We start from the raw sequence: 22,966 nt of genomic DNA, 5'->3' as shown, positions 1-22,966 counted from the left end.
CTTGGGGCCAGAGAAAGCGGTCCTTAGTGGCAGGTGGTCCTTGGCTGCAGGCTTGCACTGCACAACCATTATGAATGTGAGACCGTCCGGGCCCGGCGAAGTGGTCGATAGTACCAGACTGGTTGCTCGTCACGGTGGTCTTTAGCTACTGGTTTCACTGTATACCGAATCAGGCGTGCCATCACAGGTCTACAGCGAACAGCACAGAGATCGACGGGACCAAGAATAGGGGATAGCTTGCGGCGAGGCCACCCCCATTATTTTTGGGAGGCACGGCTTCATATTAGAGCAGTAAATTGCAGTTAGGGACTCAGCTGAGTCAAGCTGGACTCAGCGTGTCAAGTTTGGCATAATACAATAAGCGCGCTATCCCCAAACAGTTGTGTGGTTATTGTGTGAGTGTATATGCAGGAGTCCGCGGTCACGTGAGGGGGGAGTGATAAATGGAAGTTTCCGGAGGAGGAAGGAGGAAACTGTAGTTATCACCAACCCTCACCGCGCCCAGCTCACGCCGCTACGGCGTGCGACCTGAGCTGGGCGCCCTGCCCAGTATGGAACTGTCCTCAAGCCAGTCACGTATTTGGCAGCCGAGTGAGCTGTCTACCGGATCGCAGCGTTTAGAAGCGCCAAATGCGGCAGGGCCAGTCTCAGGCTGGTCGCGTAGGCGGCAGGCCGGCGGGCGACCGGCAAGGCTGCATTCGCATTTGGATCACCGAAGTGATACAGGTGCTTCGACGGCACTCCGTGGCGCATCAAGGAGGCATCTGGGGCCCAGGCAGCCCGCCCGTAAGCGCACCACCGTATCAGGTATACGCAGGTGGAGCAGCAGAGCAAGATGTGTGCCGGACACTCACCATCATCCGGTCGACTGCATGGTTGTGCGACTTTACACAGCCGTCACTCATTACTTGCTATTGCTTGCAGAAGGCCAGAATTTTTTTCTTTTTTCGCTCTTTCCCTTCTTCCAGGCACGGCTTCATGTTAGAGCAGTAAATTGCAGTTAGGGACTCAGCTGAGTCAAGCTGGACTCAGCGTGTCAAGTTTGGCATAATACAATAAGCGCGCTATCCCCAAACAGTTGTGTGGTTATTGTGTGAGTGTATATGCAGGAGTTCGCGGTCACGTGAGGGGGGAGTGATAAAGATATTATTATTAATAGAGTTGTCCTGGTACTACAGTCTTGATAGTTACGAATTGTTTCCATTGCCATAGCCAAGGCCATGATAGAGCCATTTGACAGTGGAGATTTTGATGAATGGCCAGAGAGACTGGATTTTTTTCTTTTGTGCAAACGAAATCGGAGTTGTGGCGGCGAATGGCAGTACGGCTGAAAAGACTCGTTGTGAAAAACGGGTATCAGCTTATCTTATCTCTCTTCTGAGTAAAACGGTTTACTCCACACTGAAGAGGGTTTCTCCGTTTTTGGCCACTGTGTAGTGGAGTGGAGATGAAGTCTGCCGGTGGTGGTGGCGGCGGTGGTGGTGGCGGCGGGGAGGAGGAGGACATTGAACCCGGCTGCTGTTGTTGCTGTTGTTGTTTAGTCAGAACACTGGCAGAGGTGCTGTTTCTGCTGCTGTGGCTGCGACTGCTGGTGCTGCCCTCAGAGCTGGTTTCTAAGAACCTCCATGGCCTGCAGTATACGGGCCTTGGCCAGAAGTTGGGCGCTGTCACTGTGGAGAGTGAAGTGGCATCGATGGTCACTCTTGCGGAAGCACGCCCACTTTCTGACAGCCATACACTGCAGGTGTGGACAGGAATGGAGGCGCCCAGAAACTCACTCCTGATTTTGATAAATTGCATGAAGCGGCTCTCAGTGCTCTCTGTGGCGATATTGCCCACATATACCACAGCACGCTTGTTTTGGGTCGTTCTGAGGAGACAAGCTCCCATGAGTCATCCTCAATAACATGGAAGATTGGCTTGGATTCTGTCACATCTGTCTGGGACTTGGTGGGGATGGCATCTTGGTCGCCATCCCCTTCACACTCGTCCCTGCTATGGGAGATGTTGCAAGGGATGCTGCCATCCTCTTCACACTCGTCACCGCTACGGGAAATGTTGCTGGGGACGCTACGGGACATCGTGGTGTCATGCTTTCGAGTACCTGTACCCGCACTGCCTGCTTTGGTACGCCTACGCGAAGGTTGATCCGCACCCGTACCCTGCTGTGTTTGAACTGGCCTTGGTGTAGCTTTTCGCAAGGCAATGACGGATTCTCGGAGAAACACTAACTCTTCATTCACATCTTTGAGCTGCCTTGACAGCTCCTCAACCAGTTTCTTTAGGCACGTCTCCCGATCAGCCGATTCCGAGACAAGTGCGGCCAATGTTTTCCGGATTTCTACTACAGATAACTCAATGCCCGGCAACGACGCCATCAGCCTCAGCTCTTCATCACTCAGGGCAGTCGCGCGAGTGTTTGTTCTCGTGGTGGCCCCAGGCATGGCGGAGGTCACCAATTTCTACGAGCACTACTAGAAAAACTTTCTGCTACCCTACGGAAACTACCTCCAGTCCGGACTGATGCCGGCTGGGCTCTACCAAGAAAGATTTACGGGAGTTTCAAAAAGTGCAACCTACCCCTACTGAACTGAACGGTTGGTCTTAGGAAAGGATTTGCTCCCACACTTAAGCTCGCGCTATTCCGCCGACTTGACTTGACACTTGACTCCGGTGTGGGAGCAAACCATTTCCTAAAAAATCATCGCCGAAGTCGCAACCACTATTTCATAGAGGGGGATTTGTATGCAAAATGTCACTAAAAGCGCCATTTCGTTTTTATGAAAGCACGGATGAAAGCTATTGGCCCATATGTTGTAGTCTTTTGGATGCTGAGTCGATAGGTATTGTTCCAAGAAGGCTGCGATGCAGCGTTTGGCCTTTATTCCCCAATCAAACACGGGTGAGTAAGCGGTCACGTGCTTGTGCGTACACCAGTCACCTGGTCATCGCACATGCAGGCTACACATTTTTGGACACCAAGGTTCAACTCAAGGGTTCAAAGGGGGTTCAACTCGAGTGACAGGGACGCGCCCAAACATGCTGTAAGTTGTAAAGAGCTGAGCTGCTCACTTTGCACCAGATGTACAAGTCATTGCCTGCCTGCTGGTTGTTTCACCTACTGCTTATTCTTCCAGCCACAAACGCCACATCGGAGAGGTCATTCAGTGCACTTCGCAGCCTGTAGACGTTTATTCAATCCACATAAAGCCGTATCAATCATCTTTCTCCAAAGTATGAGAATTCGCATACATCAAGGGGTTATACAAACGATTTCATAGAGATTTTCGAATGGACACACTAGTATACGAGCGCAAATCGGCAGATTTTCGAATATGTACAATATGCGGCGCTGTGCCACGATCACTCACGAATCTGTGACCTCGCCAAAAGCATTTCAACTGACAATGTAATTGTATAACCTGTATAGGTGCACTACATGTACTGGTACATTGTAGTAACTTGATTCGTCATATCATTTTAAGGTAAAAAATGACCCTCCGGACCAGTCAAATATGTGGCAGCTACGGCCCTGGCATACATGATGCCGTGCACTATGTCCACATGCGCACATCAATATTCAGCACATGAGGACAAATGGTTTGGTGTCCTTGAAAATACTTGATGTCACAAGAGTTTGTTGCAAAGCACATTTTATTGGTGCATTCCACCTCCAAAGCTCACCTCCTCATCTTGGACATTAACTGCTATGCCTTTTCTCATCAGCAGCTCACACAGTGCTTTATGTCCACGGACCGCGCAGACATGTAGAAGTGATACTGGGATGCAGTACTATTAGGTCATCATAGCAACAAACACACACATACACACATACACATTCTTACAATCACTTGCAAAGCATACAAGTTCCAGATTTTCCCTTTCTATTGCAGCATAGTACCATACACATGTAATCAAAGTGCAAATGACTTGTTTCCAAAAACACAGCATATCTCATCTTAGTGTTTGTGGTAGAGGACAGGGACATAGTAATTACTGCCTGGAACTTGACGTGAAATCCACAAAAAAACACTTGGATCAGTGGTCCCCATGTACAGAACTCATAACCTCAGATTAGTGATACAAAGAGTACATAACCCCAAGAGTGTGCAACTGCCCACACAACCTTTATCCAGAGCTGCTATGCCAGAACTTCACATCACACGTGATTCAAAAGGTTACGCTGGCAAGCAGTGCAAAGTGACCACAGGAGAGTTGAATCCAAAACAGGGTTGCGTTCAACCCTCTTTCTATAATGCACAGTTTGAACATACTCTGTGCAAGCTCGTCATGTGATGTGAAATCCTGCCATCTCATAATGTGTTACAACAAAGCTGCAGTAGCACACACCTGGGGGTTGTGTACATTTGGGGGAGCTACAGTACTTTTTCCCTTATCGTTCACCTTTACTAACGCATACCCACTGGCCAGTGGTTATGTTGTACTTGGTCCGACTTACTAAAATGTGCGCTTCGTTTCCGAAGCCTACCAAGCAAATCCAAATTATCTCAGGACGGAATAAACTTCCCAGCTACCTAACAGTGTCCTTCAGTTGTTGATTTGTGACATTGAGGAAGGAATGGCTCAAAACTTCAAAGGAGGCAGCCCCTCAAACTGCTAAAAGACTCGTGCGTTTCGAGTTCAAATGCTGTCGTCAGAGGACTCCTGTTGCTTCACCTGCAATACTGAGACGGCCTGGAGCTGATATCAAGACCCCCAATACGATGGAGAATTGTCAAGGAGTACCAGGAACTCCAGGGCCTTCGTTCTTGATTCCCTCCTGACAGATTAAAGTCGCTGCAGCCTCTGGTTCCTGGGCAGTAATTTCTGCAAATGCGTCATCCAGAAACTAGTGCAGCAGCACAATCATCAGGTTGTCCAGCTCTTTGATGTATCTCGCAGTCGTCCACGATGTGGGGGCCGACGACTCAAGATCGCCCAGAAGCTGATCGAAAAAAACAACCACCCCTGGAGTCACCTTTTCCGCTGGCTGGAAAACTGAAATGAACAAACAGTGAAGTTTTCTGCGGATGCGGTTCGTGGATGGTGTGGAGTTCTCGGAGCCGCGAGGCGTTATCGTTGCACCAAGCCAATGCGAAAGCTCCATCTCGTCTCCAGTGACAGTGTACTACTACCGGTAGTGGCCCATTGATTCATACACCAGGGATGAGCGCAGACGGTCGGACTGTATGACACAGACTGTCAGTAAGCGGAACAAGGTGATGAGAAGTAATCTGGTGCGTGGTTGTTTACCTGTTCGCCTCATTTGAAGGTTTCGTGGCAACGTCGGGTGTAAACCCCTATAGCTATTCTGACAGTTGCACTGCACGAGGGAGAGGCGAATGCGATCGTCAAAATATAATGATAGACAAAATCAAGAAATGCAGCGTAGCTTGAAGGAGACAAAAAACTGGCGATGTTTTGCAGGGTGACGCGCTTGCAGATGCGCACAGAGACACCAGCAGCGATGAAAACTAGAAGGTCAGCCCAAGAGACGATACATGGTAGATATCTATCTACCATCTCTTGGTTGAGTTTTTAGTTGGTTTGTATTTGTATTTATGGATCCTCCACAGGCCTTAGCCTAAGTCGAGGGAGTCTCCGTCAACAGCTTATGAAGAAGAAGCTCAGGAGAAAAATAAAATAGGAAATAGAAAGATGCGGGTTGGTAGTAATATAACACACTGCTCTATGACAACGTTACACTACTTGGAATGAAGCCAGAGGGCTCATAACGGATGATAACAAAGTGTGTGCGGACAAGAGCGGTAAAACATTTTGGGCTGGATACAGTACGAATGGCAGCCGGGAGGGAGTTCCATGTGGCAGTGGTGACAAAGAGAAAGGTGGCACACGTGTGTGTGGTGGCTCTAGCAGGTGGGAGTAGATGTTGGGATGCCTGGCGCTGTTTGACACTGAGCAGTCTAGGTCCTCCAGGGTCGTTATCTGGCTATTGATAAGGTGGTGGAGCTCAAGAAGGCACTGAATGTGTCTTCGCCATGCAAGGCTGGGCCACTGGAAGTGCGCGAAAAGTGAGGCTTTCGGCTCCGTTTGAGGAGGGTACACGCCATACTGCCGCAGGATCACACGTGCCACTCTTGCCTGTAGCCGTTCAAGGGTAGTACTAGTAGCCTGAGCACTGGAGAGTTGAAATTGCCAGAGGGATGAGGCGTAGTCAACCACAGGTCGAACATATCCAGTGTACAAGCGGCTGGCTACGGCTGGGGTGATATGCTTGGTCATGTGGATCAACAGGACCGCTCGTTGGCGAAACTGTGTGGTGATGGTGGCGACGTGGTTGGTGAAGTGTTTCTGGTGCTCATTTGTACAAATGATTGAGTTTTGAAGTGAAGTGCACATTTGAACAAGCCGGACAAAGTAGCTCAACTAAAGTAAACCGTGTGTACAGTAAAACCTTCAACTAACGACCACCCCTTGGTGCCAGAAGAAATGGCCTTTAGTGGCATGTGGTCTTAAGTTACAGGTTTGAACCGCGCGACCATAATTCCATGTCTGATATGCATGTCAAAATGCAGCTAATGAAATTTCCCACCACTTGCGCAATGCCATTTCTCCTTTGAGCAGTAGCATCGATCATAGAGCAGGTTAGCGCAATTACTCTCCAAGACGTTTCCTATAATGTTTGCTCATGAGAGCGTGCAGTGCAGCCCATAGTCAAAATGAGATTAATATAAAAAAAATGAGATTTAGTTCATTCATGCAGCTGTAGTATCGAAAGAGTCAATTCAGGGCAAAAATCATCAAAATTTCGAAGAAGGAGCTTCGAACAACCTGCACTGCAGTCGCTAGTTACAGGTCAAAAATCGACTTTGGGACAAGAAAAGGCGGTCGCTGGATGCGTTCAGCAGGTAGTCGCTTATCACAGTGCATTTTGTATATGAGACCGTCCGTGCCTGGCGAAGTGGTGTGTAGCAGCAGGCTGGCTGTTAGTCACGGTGGTCTTTAGTTACAGGTTTTACTCTATTATGGCTTTGAGGCGCAATGTTCACCACGTTTACAAAGAGAGGAACATTCAATTTTCTAGGAACATCTTTGACAGCGAAGTGACGCTGGATGAGCACATGCTCAGTTTATCAGAATAAACAAACCAGTGATCAGAACAAAGAGTTTCACGCCGAGCACTTCGGCCAGTACTCACCTCTCGTGGCTGACTTAAGCGATTGAACATAACCTTGCCGTGCAGGAGCGACGGATCACACCACAGTAAAAACTGGACACAATGAATGCTGCCATAGTAGCATGCTGCCAGCATCAGAAGAGCCTGGGTATGCAAGCGCAAATGCGCCAACGCACAAACAAGCACACAGATACGTACGTACATACATGCACAGACGCACACGCTGACATGCTCACACACACACACACACACACACACACGCACACACACACACACAAACACACACACATATACAGATACATACACACACATAAACACACATACACACACAAAACACACAAACAAACAAAAAAACAAAGATAAAGATACACACATGGTAGCATGTTCAAACACACGTACACACAAACACACAAACCAACACACACAACACACAAACCAACACACACAACACACAAACACACAGACGATTGCATGCTCGCACGTACACGCACACACACGCACGCACACGCACACGCATATTCACTACAACACACAGCAACTTGCGTTACGGGGGAGTGCCGGCCAGTGGAGTGAGAGGCTACGGAAAGAAATACGTAGACACTGCCGGAGCAGAATGTTGGCGGAGCCAAGTATCTACAAGAGTCTGCGTCCGAGGGACGGCGACCGAGGCCCTGAGTAGCCGGAAATGAGCATGGCCAACACCCGTTTATTCACTTTATCAAAGCAAATTAGTGATGAGGTGGGAGGGTGAAACACGATGTGCAAGCAAGAATGATCATCGCACAGAACGGATCGAAATATAATATTATAACAGAGCAAACTCTAGCAAGACATGCAACGATGCATGCCACCCACGTTGAGCGCTACAAGCAAACGTCATCATGACGCCGCCACACACTGCCCACATCGGAGACAAGCGACACGTATGAACGCCACATAGAGAGACACGTTCAATGTCACGTAGAGAGATGAATTCAATATCATGCAGAGTGCCAAGCCCCACAGAGACCATAGCCAGCAGCAAAGCATGGGCATGCAGTAACAGCACTATCAAACATTGCAGCATAGATTGAGCGTTAGCGCAAAGCTGCGTGCACCCATTAATCTGCATTATCACCATAATGCTACTTGGTCCGCATCAGCAATATTGTTGCTTATCTTTCAGCTTTGTTTTTGTGTCGCCAATGCTCACTTGGCAGCCCATTTCATCCCAATTTTCGTTGGCAAGTTAGTTTACTAGTACCTGAAAGGTCTAGCTAGATTTCGAATGGATTTCGAGAGCGACGAGTGGGTGATTCTGATGGATACAGCGCCACATCAAAATAGATTATCTTGTCACACTGCGCAGGCAAGAGCAGCGCGACGCACAAGAAAGTAACCGGCTACTCGGAATTAGTTCCATTTTGCAAAACGGCCGAGATCGCTCACCTCAGGAATCGCTCGCCAATCTGAGATCGCAGTTCTCTCACTTCCAGCTGAACGCTTGGAGTATCCAGCGCGTCGTGGAGATTTGCAAGTACTGTAGCCATCGTCGTAGTTCAAAATAAGTCTTTCAAAAGAACGGCGACTGATTTGAACCACACAGGCAGTCGTGCTGCCCACGCAAAGTCCTATAGAGAAGGCGACGGTCACGGTCGACTTCCCTTTAGAAAATAGCCAGGCAGCGGAGAGGAAGAGAGATGAACTTGCGAAAGCGAGAGTGTCGATCACGAGCAAAAAATATTTGTCACCAGCGCCGAGAGCAGCGATGAGGAGGTCCAAAAAAGTATGAACCCTTCCTTGGACAATAAATTCCTCATGGACAGTTGTCATTCTGTACCTTACCTTCCATCGTACCAAGTTCTATCGTCTCAAGTGCACGCGTTGATGTCCAAAGTCTCAGTTCAAATTGTCGAATAATAAGCGACAATATTGCTGACGAGGACCAAGTACATTTAAAACTACAACACACAGCAACTTGCGGTATGGGGAGTGCCGGCCAGCGGAGTGAGAGGCTACGGAAAGAAATACGTAGACACTGCCGGAGCAGAATTGTTGGCGGAGCCAAGTATCTACGAGAGAGGATTCAGGATTGGCCGGATAGACACTGCCGGAGCAGAATGTTGGCGGAGCCAAGTATCTACAAGAGTCTGCGTCCGAGGGACGGCGATCGAGGCCCTGAGTAGCCGGAAATGAGCGTGGCCCATAATGGCCGGCAATTCCCGCACCGAAGAAGCCACGAGCCCAGTTGTGCAAGCAGCAGGGGAGAGAGAGGTCGCCCAGAGTGGAAGGTAAGAAGTAAGGTAGAGGCAATAATGGATCGTGCATTGACTCAGCAAGAAATATAGAATTAATGAGGCAATCGCCAAGAGTCCATGCAACACACGCGTGAATACAGGGCACGTCACGCAGTTAAATAGGCCCAATGTGAAGAGCCATAGAAAGACAGCAGGTCCGTCGGATCAGTGCGAATGTACCTCAGAACACAGTCACTTTGCATCCTACCCATAGCACGTATTTTCCACACAGGAACACCGTTTGCAGCAGCCGTTGTCGCCGCACCAATCCTAAAGGAGTGGCCACTATAATCAGCCACATTACTCACCCCGGACAACTGCAGGAGGGCTCTCAGTTTGGCAGTGAGGCGACGGCGAGTCAGCGGTGTGCCTGACTTGAACCGGAACAAGGGCTGCAACACCGGCGGCTTACTGCGTGACAAGTAGTCGACCATGGCAACAACGGGACAATATTGTGGCGTTGCTGGCCCGATGTATAGGGTCATGCCTCTGGCGAACGGGTCCGTCTTGGACCGCTTCATGACAAACTGTAATGCGGGCACCGGCAGCATCGGCACCGGCAGCATCAAATGTCAGGTCAAACGGTGCGTGGTCGCTTACAGTAAACTCAGCGCACCGCAGGAAGCCGTGGAACGCCAACAGGATTGCGGCTTGCAGCATTACACGATCATCTGAAGTAGAAGTTGAGTCATTCCGCAACCGGTCCACAACAGACCGGATCAGATCACTTGTCAGTGGAAGACGAGTCAAGGACGGAGCAGTGCCCTTCACTCTCTTAATGCCCTTGAGCACGCGCGGTAGCAGGGTAGCGCCTGTCCAAGATCGTCCATGCCACATTTCAGATGCAGATTACGAACGGCCGAAATGTAATTGGACGAGGGCCACCACAGGTGGAGACTTTGATGTGCCCGAAGCCAAGCAATCAACCACGGCCTGACTGTCGCAGTGGAATGCTATGCGAAGCCTGCACCACATGTGTCCCCACGTGGCACACGCGACGAGAATAGGAAACAGTTCCTTGTACTCAATGGACAAGTCCATGGTGTCTTGCTCCCAGCGGCTGTGCATCCACCTGCCCTCGTTGGCATAATAGGCGCCCCATCCAAGGGTGCCACCAGCATCAGTGTATACTTGAAGTAGATCTAAGTCGGTACTGGAAGTCTCGGCTTGGTAAAGGAAGAACGACTTGCCATTCCAACTAGCTAAGAACTCCTGCCACCACAGAAGGTCCTTACGACAGTCGCTGCTCAAGGTAATGCGGTAATGCCGAGGTACCTTGCTGAACTTCTTAGCGGTGTCCCATAACCTGCGCATAAACGTGCGGCCCGGCACAATAACCTGCGCAGCAAAAGTGAGCTTGCCCAAAAGAGAGACGAACTTTGCTGCGGGATGGAGCGAGTTGAGCTAGCATCGAGAACGAGTTGTTTTATATCTGCTAGCTTATCATCATTCTGGTAGCCGAGCTTCGAACCGGTCGGAATTCAACGTGATGCCAAGGAATGTCAACTCCGTCACAGGGCCCTCCAGCTCCTCCAAGGCCAGGGGAACGCCGAGGTAGATAAAGGCTTCTTCAATAATAGAGTGTTGCTTAGATGCGAGGGACAAGGAAGGCGCAGGCACCGAGATGTTGTACATGTGGCTGCGCTTGTGTCTCTTCGTTGTACATGCGGTTGCACGTGTAGCTCTTTGTCGTACATGTGGCTGCTTTTGTGTCTCTTTGTTGTACATGCTGCTGAGTCGTGGTACATGCTGCTGCGCTGTTTTTGACTCCTGCGTACATGCGGCTGCACCGTCTTCTGTCCCCTTCAATCTAATATATTCTGTTGTCTAGTCTTGTCTCAGTGTCAGTCGTCAGTCGTTCGTTGTCAGTGTTGGTTCTTCTTTATGAGTTCCCCAGTCGCCTACTGAAATGAAGTAGAAGAAAAAGATCTCTAACAATTTGTACTGGTCCTTTGTTGTGTGGCGTGGCGAGGAGCGTGGAGGCAGTTCGTTCACGGTTCTCAAACCCGTGACGACATTTGGCGCCCAACAAATCGTGTCCACGACCCTGAGTTCGTCTCCATATCAGCTGTGTTTTCGTCTCCTCTTCGTGTTCTCGCCATGGCCCAGCTACTTGAGTCTCACGAACGTCCAAGCCTCTCATGAGAGCGCCTACTCAGGTGAGAATGCCTTTGTAATTGTCTACTCTGCGTAATGTGTTGCCGTAACTTGTATTCGATTTCGATTTTTTTCAAATTGTTTTGCGTTGGGTGACTCTGACTCGGGTCCCGGCAGGAGGTCCGTGGAACCTTGTTCTCTTGTGCTCGAGTGTGTAGTGTAGTCTAGCTGCTCGTTGTAAGTTCGCCCCGTTCTGTTCGTTGTTCCTGTGTCGCTCTGACTAGTAGATCGACTACCCTGTACCGTACGGTTGTGTGTATGAAAATTTCAAACTTCTGTTTGTGTGCTTCGCGTTCGAATCTGGAACTTGTTTTTGCTTGCTCATCGTGAATTCAGCATGGGTAGCTTTGATCTCGTCTTGTGTTGTGCACTTGTGCTTGTCACGGAGACCGAGTTGCCGTCGGACTGCTCCGATATTGTGACTGTGTCGCGTGATTTGTTTGGATGTCCACCTGAACGTTCTCGAGGTGCTGCCTCGTTTGTAGTCGATCCATATTTTGTTTCGTGTTTCTACCGTTTCTCTAGTGCTAGAAGTAGAAGTAGTAGTCGTAGTAGTAGTTTCTCCATGTTCCGTGCAGAGCGTTGTCAGGCTCGGTCATGCACTGTGCACCCAGTCGGAAAGCTGGTGGCTTCCGGTTTGGTGGGAGGTGTGAACTTCATGTAGGATTCTCGTTTCGGATCCAGGTTGAATTTTTTTTGTGAGCGTATGGTTTTGTAATAATTGTGTTTCGGCATGTGGGTCTCTCTAGTTCGTTTGGGTGGGCGTCTGATCATGGTGAGCCACGGTCTGCCTGGTGGTCTGCAGGGATCCTGTGTTTTGTTGTATCGGTTTGCCTTGCGGGTGTTATGGTTTCCGCGTGTTGCTGGTTGGCCCTTGCGCGCCCCAGTCGGTCCCTGACAGTTTTTGTCTCGGTTTTTTGGTTTTTGCGAAGCGGATGTAGTTCCGTATTTTCAGGTTCAATCCCTGTGGTTTTTTCAGGTTCAATCCCTGTGGTTTTTTCAGGTTCGATCCCTGTGGGTTTTTCAGGGTAGCGCCCTGTGGTTTTTCTTCATTATCTTTTGCGTATTGGTAACCGATTTGTTTGTGTGTCCTCAATGGTGTCCTCACTGATTAATTGCTCCTGTTTCAGTCGACGTGTTCTTCCTGGCTGTTCTTCCCTTCCTTCGTGTGCTTTTCTGATTTTTGGCGATGGCTGAGATGTTTGCGTCAGTCCGTGTTTCTTTCTGTGTGTGTCTTTCTGTCTCTGTGAGCTTTCGTAGCCCCATCGGCTGCGTGATGGTTTGCTGCGTGATGGTTTTCCGGACAACTCCTGTGCTTCCAGATGCCTGGTCACCCGGTTCAGCTGCCGCGGTCTTCGCAGTGCCATCGGTTTGCCTTGGCTTCGTACCAGGGCAACGTGGTTACTTCCTGGCGGCCCACGCCTGAAAGTATGGCGGTTCCCTCTATGGGTGGGCCCGGTCTGTTTTCTTTTCACACATTTGTGCCTTGGCTTTTTCCCCTTTGTCCGGAGTTACGTCTCTTACTGTTTTGGCCCTGCATGTTTTGTTTCTATTCTCCTCTGTATTGTGTTCACATTTGATTTATTTTTCTCCTGTCTTTCTTCTAATTTTGTTTTGATTGCTTCCATCCACAGGAGTGGATGTTTTTTTTTGATGGGGGATAGTGTTGTACATGTGGCTGCGCTTGTGTCTCTTCGTTGTACATGCGGTTGCACGTGTAGCTCTTTGTCGTACATGTGGCTGCTTTTGTGTCTCTTTGTTGTACATGCTGCCGAGTCGTGGTACATGCTGCTGCGCTGTTTTTGACTCCTGCGTACATGCGGCTGCACCGTCTTCTGTCCCCTTCAATCTAATATATTCTGTTGTCTAGTCTTGTCTCAGTGTCAGTTGTCCGTCGTTCGTTGTCAGTGTTAGTTGTCTGATAACCATGAGTTCTCCATCGCCTACTGAAGCGAAGTAGAAGAAAAAGCTCTCTAACAATTTGCACTAGTCCTTTGTTGTGTGGCGTGGCGAGGAGCGTGGAGGCAGTTCGTTCACGGTTCTCAAACCCGTGACGACATTTGGCGCCCAACGTGGGGCTCGAACCCACGACCCTGAGATTAAGAGTCTCATGCTCTACCGACTGAGAGGCTGTTCTTCCCTTCCTTCGTGTGCTTTTCTGATTTTCGGCGATGGCTGAGATGGTTGCGTCAGTCCGTGTTTCTTTCTGTGTGTGTCTTTCTGTCTCTGTGAGCTTTCGTAGCCCCATCGGCTGCGTGATGGTTTTCCGGACAACTCCTGTGCTTCCAGATGCCTGGTCACCCGGTTCAGCTGCCGCGGTCTTCGCAGTGCCATCGGTTTGCCTTGGCTTCGTACCAGGGCAACGTGGTTACTTCCTGGCGGCCCACGCCTGAAAGTATGGCGGTTCCCTCTATGGGTGGGCCCGGTCTGTTTTCTTTTCACACATTTGTGCCTTGGCTTTTTCCCCTTTGTCCGGAGTTACGTCTCTTACTGTTTTGGCCCTGCATGTTTTGTTTCTATTCTCCTCTGTATTGTGTTCACATTTGATTTATTTTTCTCCTGTCTTTCTTCTAATTTTGTTTTGATTGCTTCCATCCACAGGAGTGGATGTCTTTTTTTGATGGGGGATAGTGTTGTACATGTGGCTGCGCTTGTGTCTCTTCGTTGTACATGCGGTTGCACGTGTAGCTCTTTGTCGTACATGTGGCTGCTTTTGTGTCTCTTTGTTGTACATGCTGCCGAGTCGTGGTACATGCTGCTGCGCTGTTTTTGACTCCTGCGTACATGCGGCTGCACCGTCTTCTGTCCCCTTCAATCTAATATATTCTGTTGTCTAGTCTTGTCTCAGTGTCAGTCGTCAGTCGTTCGTTGTCAGTGTTGGTTCTTCTTTATGAGTTCCCCAGTCGCCTACTGAAATGAAGTAGAAGAAAAAGATCTCTAACAATTTGTACTGGTCCTTTGTTGTGTGGCGTGGCGAGGAGCGTGGAGGCAGTTCGTTCACGGTTCTCAAACCCGTGACGACAGAGAGGTAGTCGTCCAGATAATGCATGATGATCGGAATGGCGAACTGGTGACGCAAAATCCACTCAATGGCTTCCGCAACCTGGTTGAAAATGAACGGGCTAGAACGCAGACCAAACGGTAACATCTTCTGGAAATAGTACTGGTACTGCCAATGAATGCTCAACAGCCGCCAGTCATCAGGGGAGATTGGAATGAGCCGGAACGCGTTGCGGACGTTGAGCTTCGTCAATAGGGCGCCGCGGCCCACTGACATGATGGCACGAACTGCATCGTCGACGTGGATGTACCTCTAGCTGAACTTGTACGCTGGTATGCCGTCATTTACGCTGGACCCTTCCGGTGCCGACAAATGGTGAATTACACGAAGACGACCGTTTTTCTTCGGTACAATGACAAGCCCAGATGACTGCATGGGGTTAAATGGTGGCGGGGTAAATGGACCAGCTGTCATACCGTCCTTGTAGCAACGTTGGAGATAGTGCGAAATATGTTGTGAATGAGGAGCTGAAGAGATGAGATTCGGGGCTCCTACAGTCTTACGATGGCCCTCAAAGCCGAGAGAGAAACCGTAAGCAAGGCCGTTGCATACACAATTGACGAATTGCTGATCGGGATGTGAAGCAAGCATGGACGCAAAACGGGAAACGTGCCGTGCTGTATGAACATAATGTACAGTATTATGCAGTGTGCGGTGGATGGTGGCCTAAGTGTCGCGCTGGACACCGAAGGCTGGCATAATGTTGGCATCCCTATTGCTTGGGTTTACCACCCGCCTCCAAGCTGGTGGTGTTATCCTGCATTGGGAAGCTGGGTGAAGACCGCGGCAGATTTGGCAGATGTGGGACCTGGATCAAGGGCCGAAGCACCGACCCGCATTGAAATTGCGGCAGACTAATTGTCCTGGGGAGGCTGTGCCCTTGGAGTTACTAGCGAAGCCGGAAAACTGTTGGTAGGGACGAAAAGGACAGCGTCCATTAGCAGAAGGCGGATGTGCAGCGCGGCATGCTTGGCAGGCGCACCGAGCGCGTCCTGTTGTCGCCAGCTGCCACAGGTTTGGGTCGATGATGTCCCACTTGAGCGATGGGTCAGCAGCAGCATTGATGCGGAACTTCCTGTCATACTCCAACCACCCTTCAGGCGTGAATCTGCGATTAGACTCGAGGATAAGGCTCTGGTAACACAGCAACTCTGCTGGCCTGTGCGGGGCCACGTCGACAATGACCTGGCTCAGGATCGTGTAGGCTTCCACCCACGTCGCAAGGTCGTGAACGTGCCTGCTCTTGCCGCGGGCAGCGCCAATCTCGACCACCCGCAATAGGCCCCCATTCGACATCTCAAAACGGAGCACGTTCTGTGTGCGGGCGTGGGACACAGAGCAAGACACAGAGGGCAAGACTCACTCAAATCCACGTACTCACCCATCAAAATCCGCTCGCATTGTTTAGCTCCCAGGTGTGTGGCAAACGACTTGCTGCGACCTGAGTTGGCTGGGAGAGGAGTCAAGTTCGTATGAGGTAGAGAATCGGGAACCATGGCTGCCAGACGTGTTGGCAAAGTCTCCGACACCTCCGATACTATGGTGGAGCGGATTGTGTTGGGAGTTGTCGCCGACGTTGGAGGCACAGACGGCGCCAATGACTCCCGTTCTCTGTTGCCTGCTCCGCTCGCTGCGCTCGGGGCAGACTCTCAGGATTCAGCGTGATGAACTTGGGCCTGAATCAGGCGATCAACGAGGGCAGCCTTCCGGCCCGAAGTATCGAAATCCAACAGCGAGAGTTTGCTGCGGAGACGCGGAACCGTCATGGCGAGGATTTCAACGTCAGTAAAGGCAGCCATGGCTTCACGAGAACAAGGATGAGAACAAGTCAAAGCACAACGACGCGAGGAGAGAATACCCTCACATACTGTGAAACACTACGAGCAAGCAAGACTGATCCTCGCACAGAACGGATCGAAATATATAACAGAGCAAACTCTAGCAAGACATGCAACGATGCATGCCACCCACGTTGAGCGCTACAAGCAAACGTCATCATAACGCCGCCACACGCTGCCCACATCGGAGGCGAGCGACACGCATGAGCGCCACGTAGAGAGACACGTTCAATATTACGTCGAGAGATGAATTCAATATCATGCAGAGTGCCAAGCCGCACAGACACCATAGCCAGCAGCAAAGCATGGGCATGCAGTAACAGCACTATTAAACATAGCAGCATAGATTGAGCGGTAGCACAAAGCTGCGTGCACCCATTAATCTGCATTATCACCATGATGCTACACACACACACACACACTTACACACTCAGAACTCAGAATTCAGACATGCCCATCGCGGAAGCAACTTGTGCTAGGATCACGCCATTCAACAGCTTATGAGGCTGATGATTTGACCGCCACTAATTTTAGCCTGGTATCCACCACGCAGCTGATTGAAGTGGCTTTTTCTGGCCAGTGAATCCCTATTTTTCATCTTTTCATTTTTCATTTTTCCGTTTTTGCACACACACACACACACACACGCACGCACGCACGAACGCGAGCGCCAACACACACACACACACACACACACACACACACACACACACACACACACACACACAAACACACCTGACCTGACCTGACCTTTGACGCCCATCGCCGGAGGCGATGATAGCAATGCTACGGCAGAAGCCATAGCAACTTGTGCTGGGATTACACCATTCAACAGCTTGCAAGGCTGAAGAATTGACCGTCACTATTCAGCCTGGTCTACACCATACAGCTATTTGGAGTGACATTTTCTGGCCAGTGAATCCCTATTTTTGGTCTTTTTCCTTTTTTTTTTTTTTTCCCCGCACACACATCACACCACATACTCCGGCATGCACTGGCTGTTGGTAACCACCCAGGAGAATGAAAGAAAAGTCAGGAAGAGTCTGAGAAAGAGAAGAAAGACGTGTGTGACCATAATCGTCGGGAATCGAACCCGCAATCTATCGATTGGAAATCGCTGCACATACCACTGCACCATATGGGACACACACACACACACACACAAACACACACACACACACAAACACACACACACATACACACACAAAGAAACACACACACACACACACAAAGAAACACACACAGGCTAGCACACTCAAATACGAGCGTACACACCCAAGTATGTACGCACACTCACACATACACACACACGCACGCACACACGCACGCACACGCACTTGTACTTGTACTTGCTCACTGCCAAAACTGGTCACGTGAGTCGCCCGGTGCGAGGGGAGAGAAACTCAAAAGGAATGTTGGAAAGATGGCTCAATTGGCTATTAAACCGCCCAACGACCGACACCCCTGAAATCCACAAACTAGCGTGGCCTTGAAAGCAGGCCAGCTTCATTCTTCGTCTGAATTTGATGACGACTCACTCCTTGATGACATCAAGTCGGCATCCTCGCTGACTCTCACCTCCAGTGACTGTGCTGCTCAGACTCTACAAAAGCCATGGAAAGAGCCATACAGACACAGCCGAACGCTCCTCATCTTAGAAGCAGGGTACTCGTGCCAGCATGTTTCCACAGCCGAGAAGTTCCTGTAGGGTTTCCTTCGCCACAAGTGACACGTCTGTCTTCTGGGTGTGGAAGAAAGTCGTCGACGTTGAGATCGGGACTTTGAGCAGGCTGAACAACAACCTGAATGTCGAACCCTTTTGTTTTCCCCTGCGCCGCAAACACACGTCCATTGATTTATTGTGGCTGTGGGCGAAGGCGTACCATCGTGCTGATGCAGCAGTGGCTGTCCGGCTTCTGCATGAAATCTGGGCCCTTCTTCGAGCCACGCGGTCTTTCAAACTGTTTCTCATTTTCGCACCTCAGTGTTATGCGCCTGGGTTGTGTTCTGGTGACATCCTGTCAAGAAATGGTTATGCTTCGCCAATTATTTCAAGGACTCCACACTTTCGGAGGTTCAAAAGCTTGTCAGAACAAAGGACAACACTGCGGCTAGTCTTTGTAGGGGATAGATCACTGACATGTTTGTCTAATGCTGACAGAAAGACAATTGCAAGAACACAAAAACGAAACAAAGTTTTGCTCAGCCCTTTGCGTGCTGTGTACGAGTTCACTCGCACTTTATGCATGACCTGATCCACTACGTACGAGTTAACTCTGAAAAAATTCGCGCGACGTATCGCAGTGCATAGATCAGTGTACAAACTTTCATAACTTCGTCAATAAAAATGCATCACGACAACCAATACACCGTTGGAAAGGCCTTGACCTTATCTTTCCGAGGATATAAAGGTCCTCGCGATAGGATAAGAATTCATTGAGCGGCGACAAGATGAACACGGAATCACGGCCCAGAGTGAACGCGAGTTTTTTGGTTCATGACTTCTTTTTGTTTAGGAGCGTGCCAGGGGATTTCCCTTTGGTACGGCGCATGCGTGTGGACATCAAATGAAGCGCTTGGATCTGAGCTTTGCAGCGCAGTTTGAATTGTGAAAATCTGTTGAATTTCGGCAAGAAGCCGAACAAGAATGTGAAATTGAGTTGTTGTGCCGTTCCGAGGCACGGTGGAGTAGTCCACGGTACTACTCCACGGTGGAGTAGATCAGGATGGATTCGCTTCGTCCTTATCTTTCCAACGAGCCCAGGACGATGAAAATCCATCAAGGTGGAGTGAAATGAGAATAAATTTCATTCGGAGCTGTGAGTGCATACTCCACAAATAGAGTCAGTGCACTGGAAAGCCAGTGGATTGGAGAAAAGGGGCTCAGCATGCAAAGGGTTAACGGAGGAAGTAAACTCACATACACACAAACACAAACACACACACTCACTAACTCACTCACTCACACAAACACACCACATACCAACCCACACACACACACACACACACACACACACACACACACACACACACACACACACACACACACACACACACACACACACACACACACACACACACACTCACTCATGCAATCACAAACACACACACAAACACACACACACACACAGATGCAAATGCAGATGCAGCACTGAATGCAGATGCAGCACTGAAGTTCTTACTATCATGGTTGCATCGTTGTTCCTTAAAACTGTATACCACGAGATGTTGCTGAGAATGAGCTGCAAAAGGGCAATGACTCTCGGCGTCACTTTTCTCACCAGCCCACAGGTGACACTAATTTATGCAGTTATCTATGACGCGCAGGTGGTTTATCACATCAGAGAAAGGAGCACCACTGAAAGTCTGTATCCGCAGTGATCCTTTCTGCTCATGTTAAATCTAGTGCTCCTGAATGTGTTTTTTTTCACGGCTGAGCTCAGCGAAAGAGTGTAAAAACGTATTTCTTCAATCACTTTTTATGTCTTGCACTGCTGCTCTTCCACTGTGCAACTCTCTCTCTCTCTCTCTCTCTCTCTCTCTCTCTCTCACCTGCCATCGTTTTCTTCTGTTCCTCGTGTTAGCTTGCAGTTTTTTGAGGTCCAAATATTTCAACATGCCGTTGGCCACTCGCAACCATGGAACCGAGGCTTATCTAGCTCCTCCTGAGCTAGCCAGGACTGCCAGATTACACCCAGCTGCCACCTCCGCCGCCTCACCTGTCCCACCAACACTGAGCTCGGCAAATGAGGAGATGCCATCGTGGTTCGCCTCCCTATTTACAAATCTTTCATCACAAATAAAGGGAGTGCAGGAGGAGGCCACGGCGGCCCGAGCTTAGGTGGCCAAACTTAAAGCAGCGCAGTCTCTGACAAGTCATCAAAGCCAAGCCCAGAAAAAGCTCGAGTTGGCAGGGCTACAGGCTCAGTTCGTCACCAACAAGACGGTGTTGCAAAAGGTTGATGCCGCCATATCGGTGCTAGCGGACTCCGCACCTGAGGCCAAGGTGCTCTTAAGGCAGGGTGAGAATGAAATCTGTAAAAGGCAGAAACAACTCAAAATAGCCGTTTCCTTTGATTGGGAAACAGTGAGAGTCTACGAGGAAGGCACTCTGGGTGACAGCCTTGCGGATGACAAAAGACTCGCCGACGTAGCCTCCACAGGTCGTCGGCTCAGGCAATTACAATCCAGAGAGTGTTTCCAACCTGAGATACCATATCCAGGCAGGAATATTCGTGCATCAAACATTGGCAACAACGCCCAATTCGAGAGGAGGCCATCAGGCGACGGACTGTTTGCCAACGGAGGCTGAACCCCTGGCAGCGGCCCGCATTGCTGGAACTGCCAGCAGTTGGGTCACGTCAGTAGGCATTGCTCCCAGTTCGGCCCGGGCAGTAGTCACCAACCACACTGGACTCAGCAACCACAACCCACTGCTGGAGCTCGTCCACGGATGGACGGAGCATGAGTTCCCGGACTGGCTGGAGTCTGACGAGATAAGTGCTTGTGACAATAACGTCCATGGGTGGTTATTGCGCCCTATTGCATTTTGGTAAAATATTGGTGCCTCAGTTTTTGTTTTACGTATTATTCATTATGGCTATTTTTGTGTGTTGTCACACCATTTACCGTTATCCGAGAAGCCTTCCAGCCCGGGTTTGGCTCATTTAGGCACACACCTCAACCAGTCTGTCTTTTTGTTTCAAACCACCGCCTTTCCGTTTCTGTTCTCTCGGAAACTGTGCTCGTTAGAGGTCTTACTGTACGGCCTCAGGTTTGTTTTTTGGTTACCTTGTCCCCCACCCCCCCCCCTCCCTGTGTAGTCTGTCCTCTGCGAGGCTGCCTTTTCTATTGCCTCTTGGTGTTTTTTTTCTTGCGCTAGCTGCCTATGCTGTTCTGTTCCTTGCGTTTTTTAGTATAGGGTGTTTTTTCCGTGTGAATTGCCAATTCAATGAACCCTTACCAATTAGGGAGATGCGCGAGGGGCAGGGATGATGAGGGAGGGAGAAGCCCGATGGGCAATGATGATGAGGGAGGGAGAAGCCCGATGGGCAGGGATGATGAGGGAGGGAGAAGCCTAAGGGGCAGTGATGATGAGGGAGGGAGAAGCCCGGTGGGCAGTGACGATGAGGGAGGGAGAAGCCCGATGGGCAGTGTCGATGGTCATACATGATTGACTGGCACGGACAGGGGAGGGAGAAGCCCAACGGACAGTGATGTTGGCAATGATTGTCTCAGCTTGCCTGTATGCATGACGGTATGAGGCGTTAGACCGCGTTAACATAAGGCCCGGTTGTCACCCCTGGTCCCCTACTCAATTCACACGACTCATATTGTACACAACATACGGTGGTGTTAGAGGCAGAGGAGGATTAGACCCCTGGAAAGCGCACCGAGTGGGGGAGTCTGGAAACCCACGATACATGAACAGAACAACGACAAAACTCACAGGAGCAACACACAGTCTCTACATACCTGATCCCCTGTGTGTCATTTTCCTGTCTGTGGGTGTGTGGGTGTGTGTGCGTTTTGTATATGCCTTGCTCAGCGTCCGCCCCCTTCTGGACGGTACTAGCGTCCATACAGAATCCACTTATCCAGCACCTGGTCGACGTGCTACCGTTCACCCTGCTCACTGACGTGGCACCATCTACAGGCAGAGCATATCTGCAAGAATTCGGTCCCTGGCGTATATGGCCTTCTGGGGATGGATTCACCCCCTTTTCCCAGCTCTCAAGGTACACCTGGCGTTATACCTAACGAGTTTGATCCAACAAGGCACTACGTTTGCCCCTGTTGCACAAGGCTGAGCAGCTCTTCGTTGGTTGCACCATACGGCTGGTCACCCACATCCGATCGCGGAGCCAGTCATCATGCAACTGCAAGTCGCCGCTCACCATATCTGTTCTCGTCCCGTCTCCCGCCGCACTCCGATCTCACAGTCCTTGTTCCGCCAGCTGATGTCCACCCTGGCCCAACCAGATGCGTCACTGGGGATCTGCAATGTACCACCATGATTTGTCTTGGGTTCTTTGCCCTACTGCCCTGGGACGACTTGCATCATCTCGTGGTGTCCTCGCTGGACTCTACCCTGACCCATATGTCCGTCCACCTGCCAAGTCGCAAAAACGATTAACTGAAGTAGGGGACGTGATTCTGGTTGCTCGCCAATTCACCGGCTCTATGCCATGTCTGGTCCGCATCACAGAGATTTCTCCATCAAGGAGGACATTCACCTGGCCAACATGTACTGGGAAAAGCAACCTCCGCCCGCTCTGGGCCAGGCGTGCGCGGCACCATGAGCTACAGCGGAGCCACGAAAATCCTCAAGTTGGCTGTGGGCCGCACCCAGCCTGACCCAACATCATACGTCTCCTCCGCCTCTGATCAGGTGTTGCGATGGCCGCAGGTAACTCGGGCATTGTGGACAGACTGCTAAAACAGCACGGCGGTTGGAGGCCCGTGTCCTCCAAGGATAAGTATATCGCGGACTCAC

General features: G+C 50.1%; 1 protein-coding gene across 2 annotated transcripts in view; it reads right to left on the bottom strand.

The window, feature by feature from the left end:
- Window positions 1–22,966, bottom strand: part of LOC135827734 (uncharacterized) — a 72,876-nt gene that overhangs the window by 16,460 nt on the left and 33,450 nt on the right. For both annotated transcript variants that reach the window (XM_065340184.1, XM_065340183.1), the window contains 2 exons: window positions 7,160–7,282; window positions 3,685–3,792 (listed from right to left, as the gene is read on the bottom strand). In XM_065340184.1, the coding sequence (XP_065196256.1) occupies window positions 3,685–3,792; window positions 7,160–7,282 (231 nt within the window). The remainder of the gene's footprint in view (window positions 1–3,684; window positions 3,793–7,159; window positions 7,283–22,966) is intronic.

The sequence above is a fragment of the Sycon ciliatum genome, chromosome 11 (assembly GCF_964019385.1).
Source record: "Sycon ciliatum chromosome 11, ocSycCili1.1, whole genome shotgun sequence".
NCBI lineage: Eukaryota > Metazoa > Porifera > Calcarea > Leucosolenida > Sycettidae > Sycon > Sycon ciliatum.
Note: the sequence above shows the minus strand (reverse complement) of the source record. Positions and strands in the feature narration are given on the sequence as shown.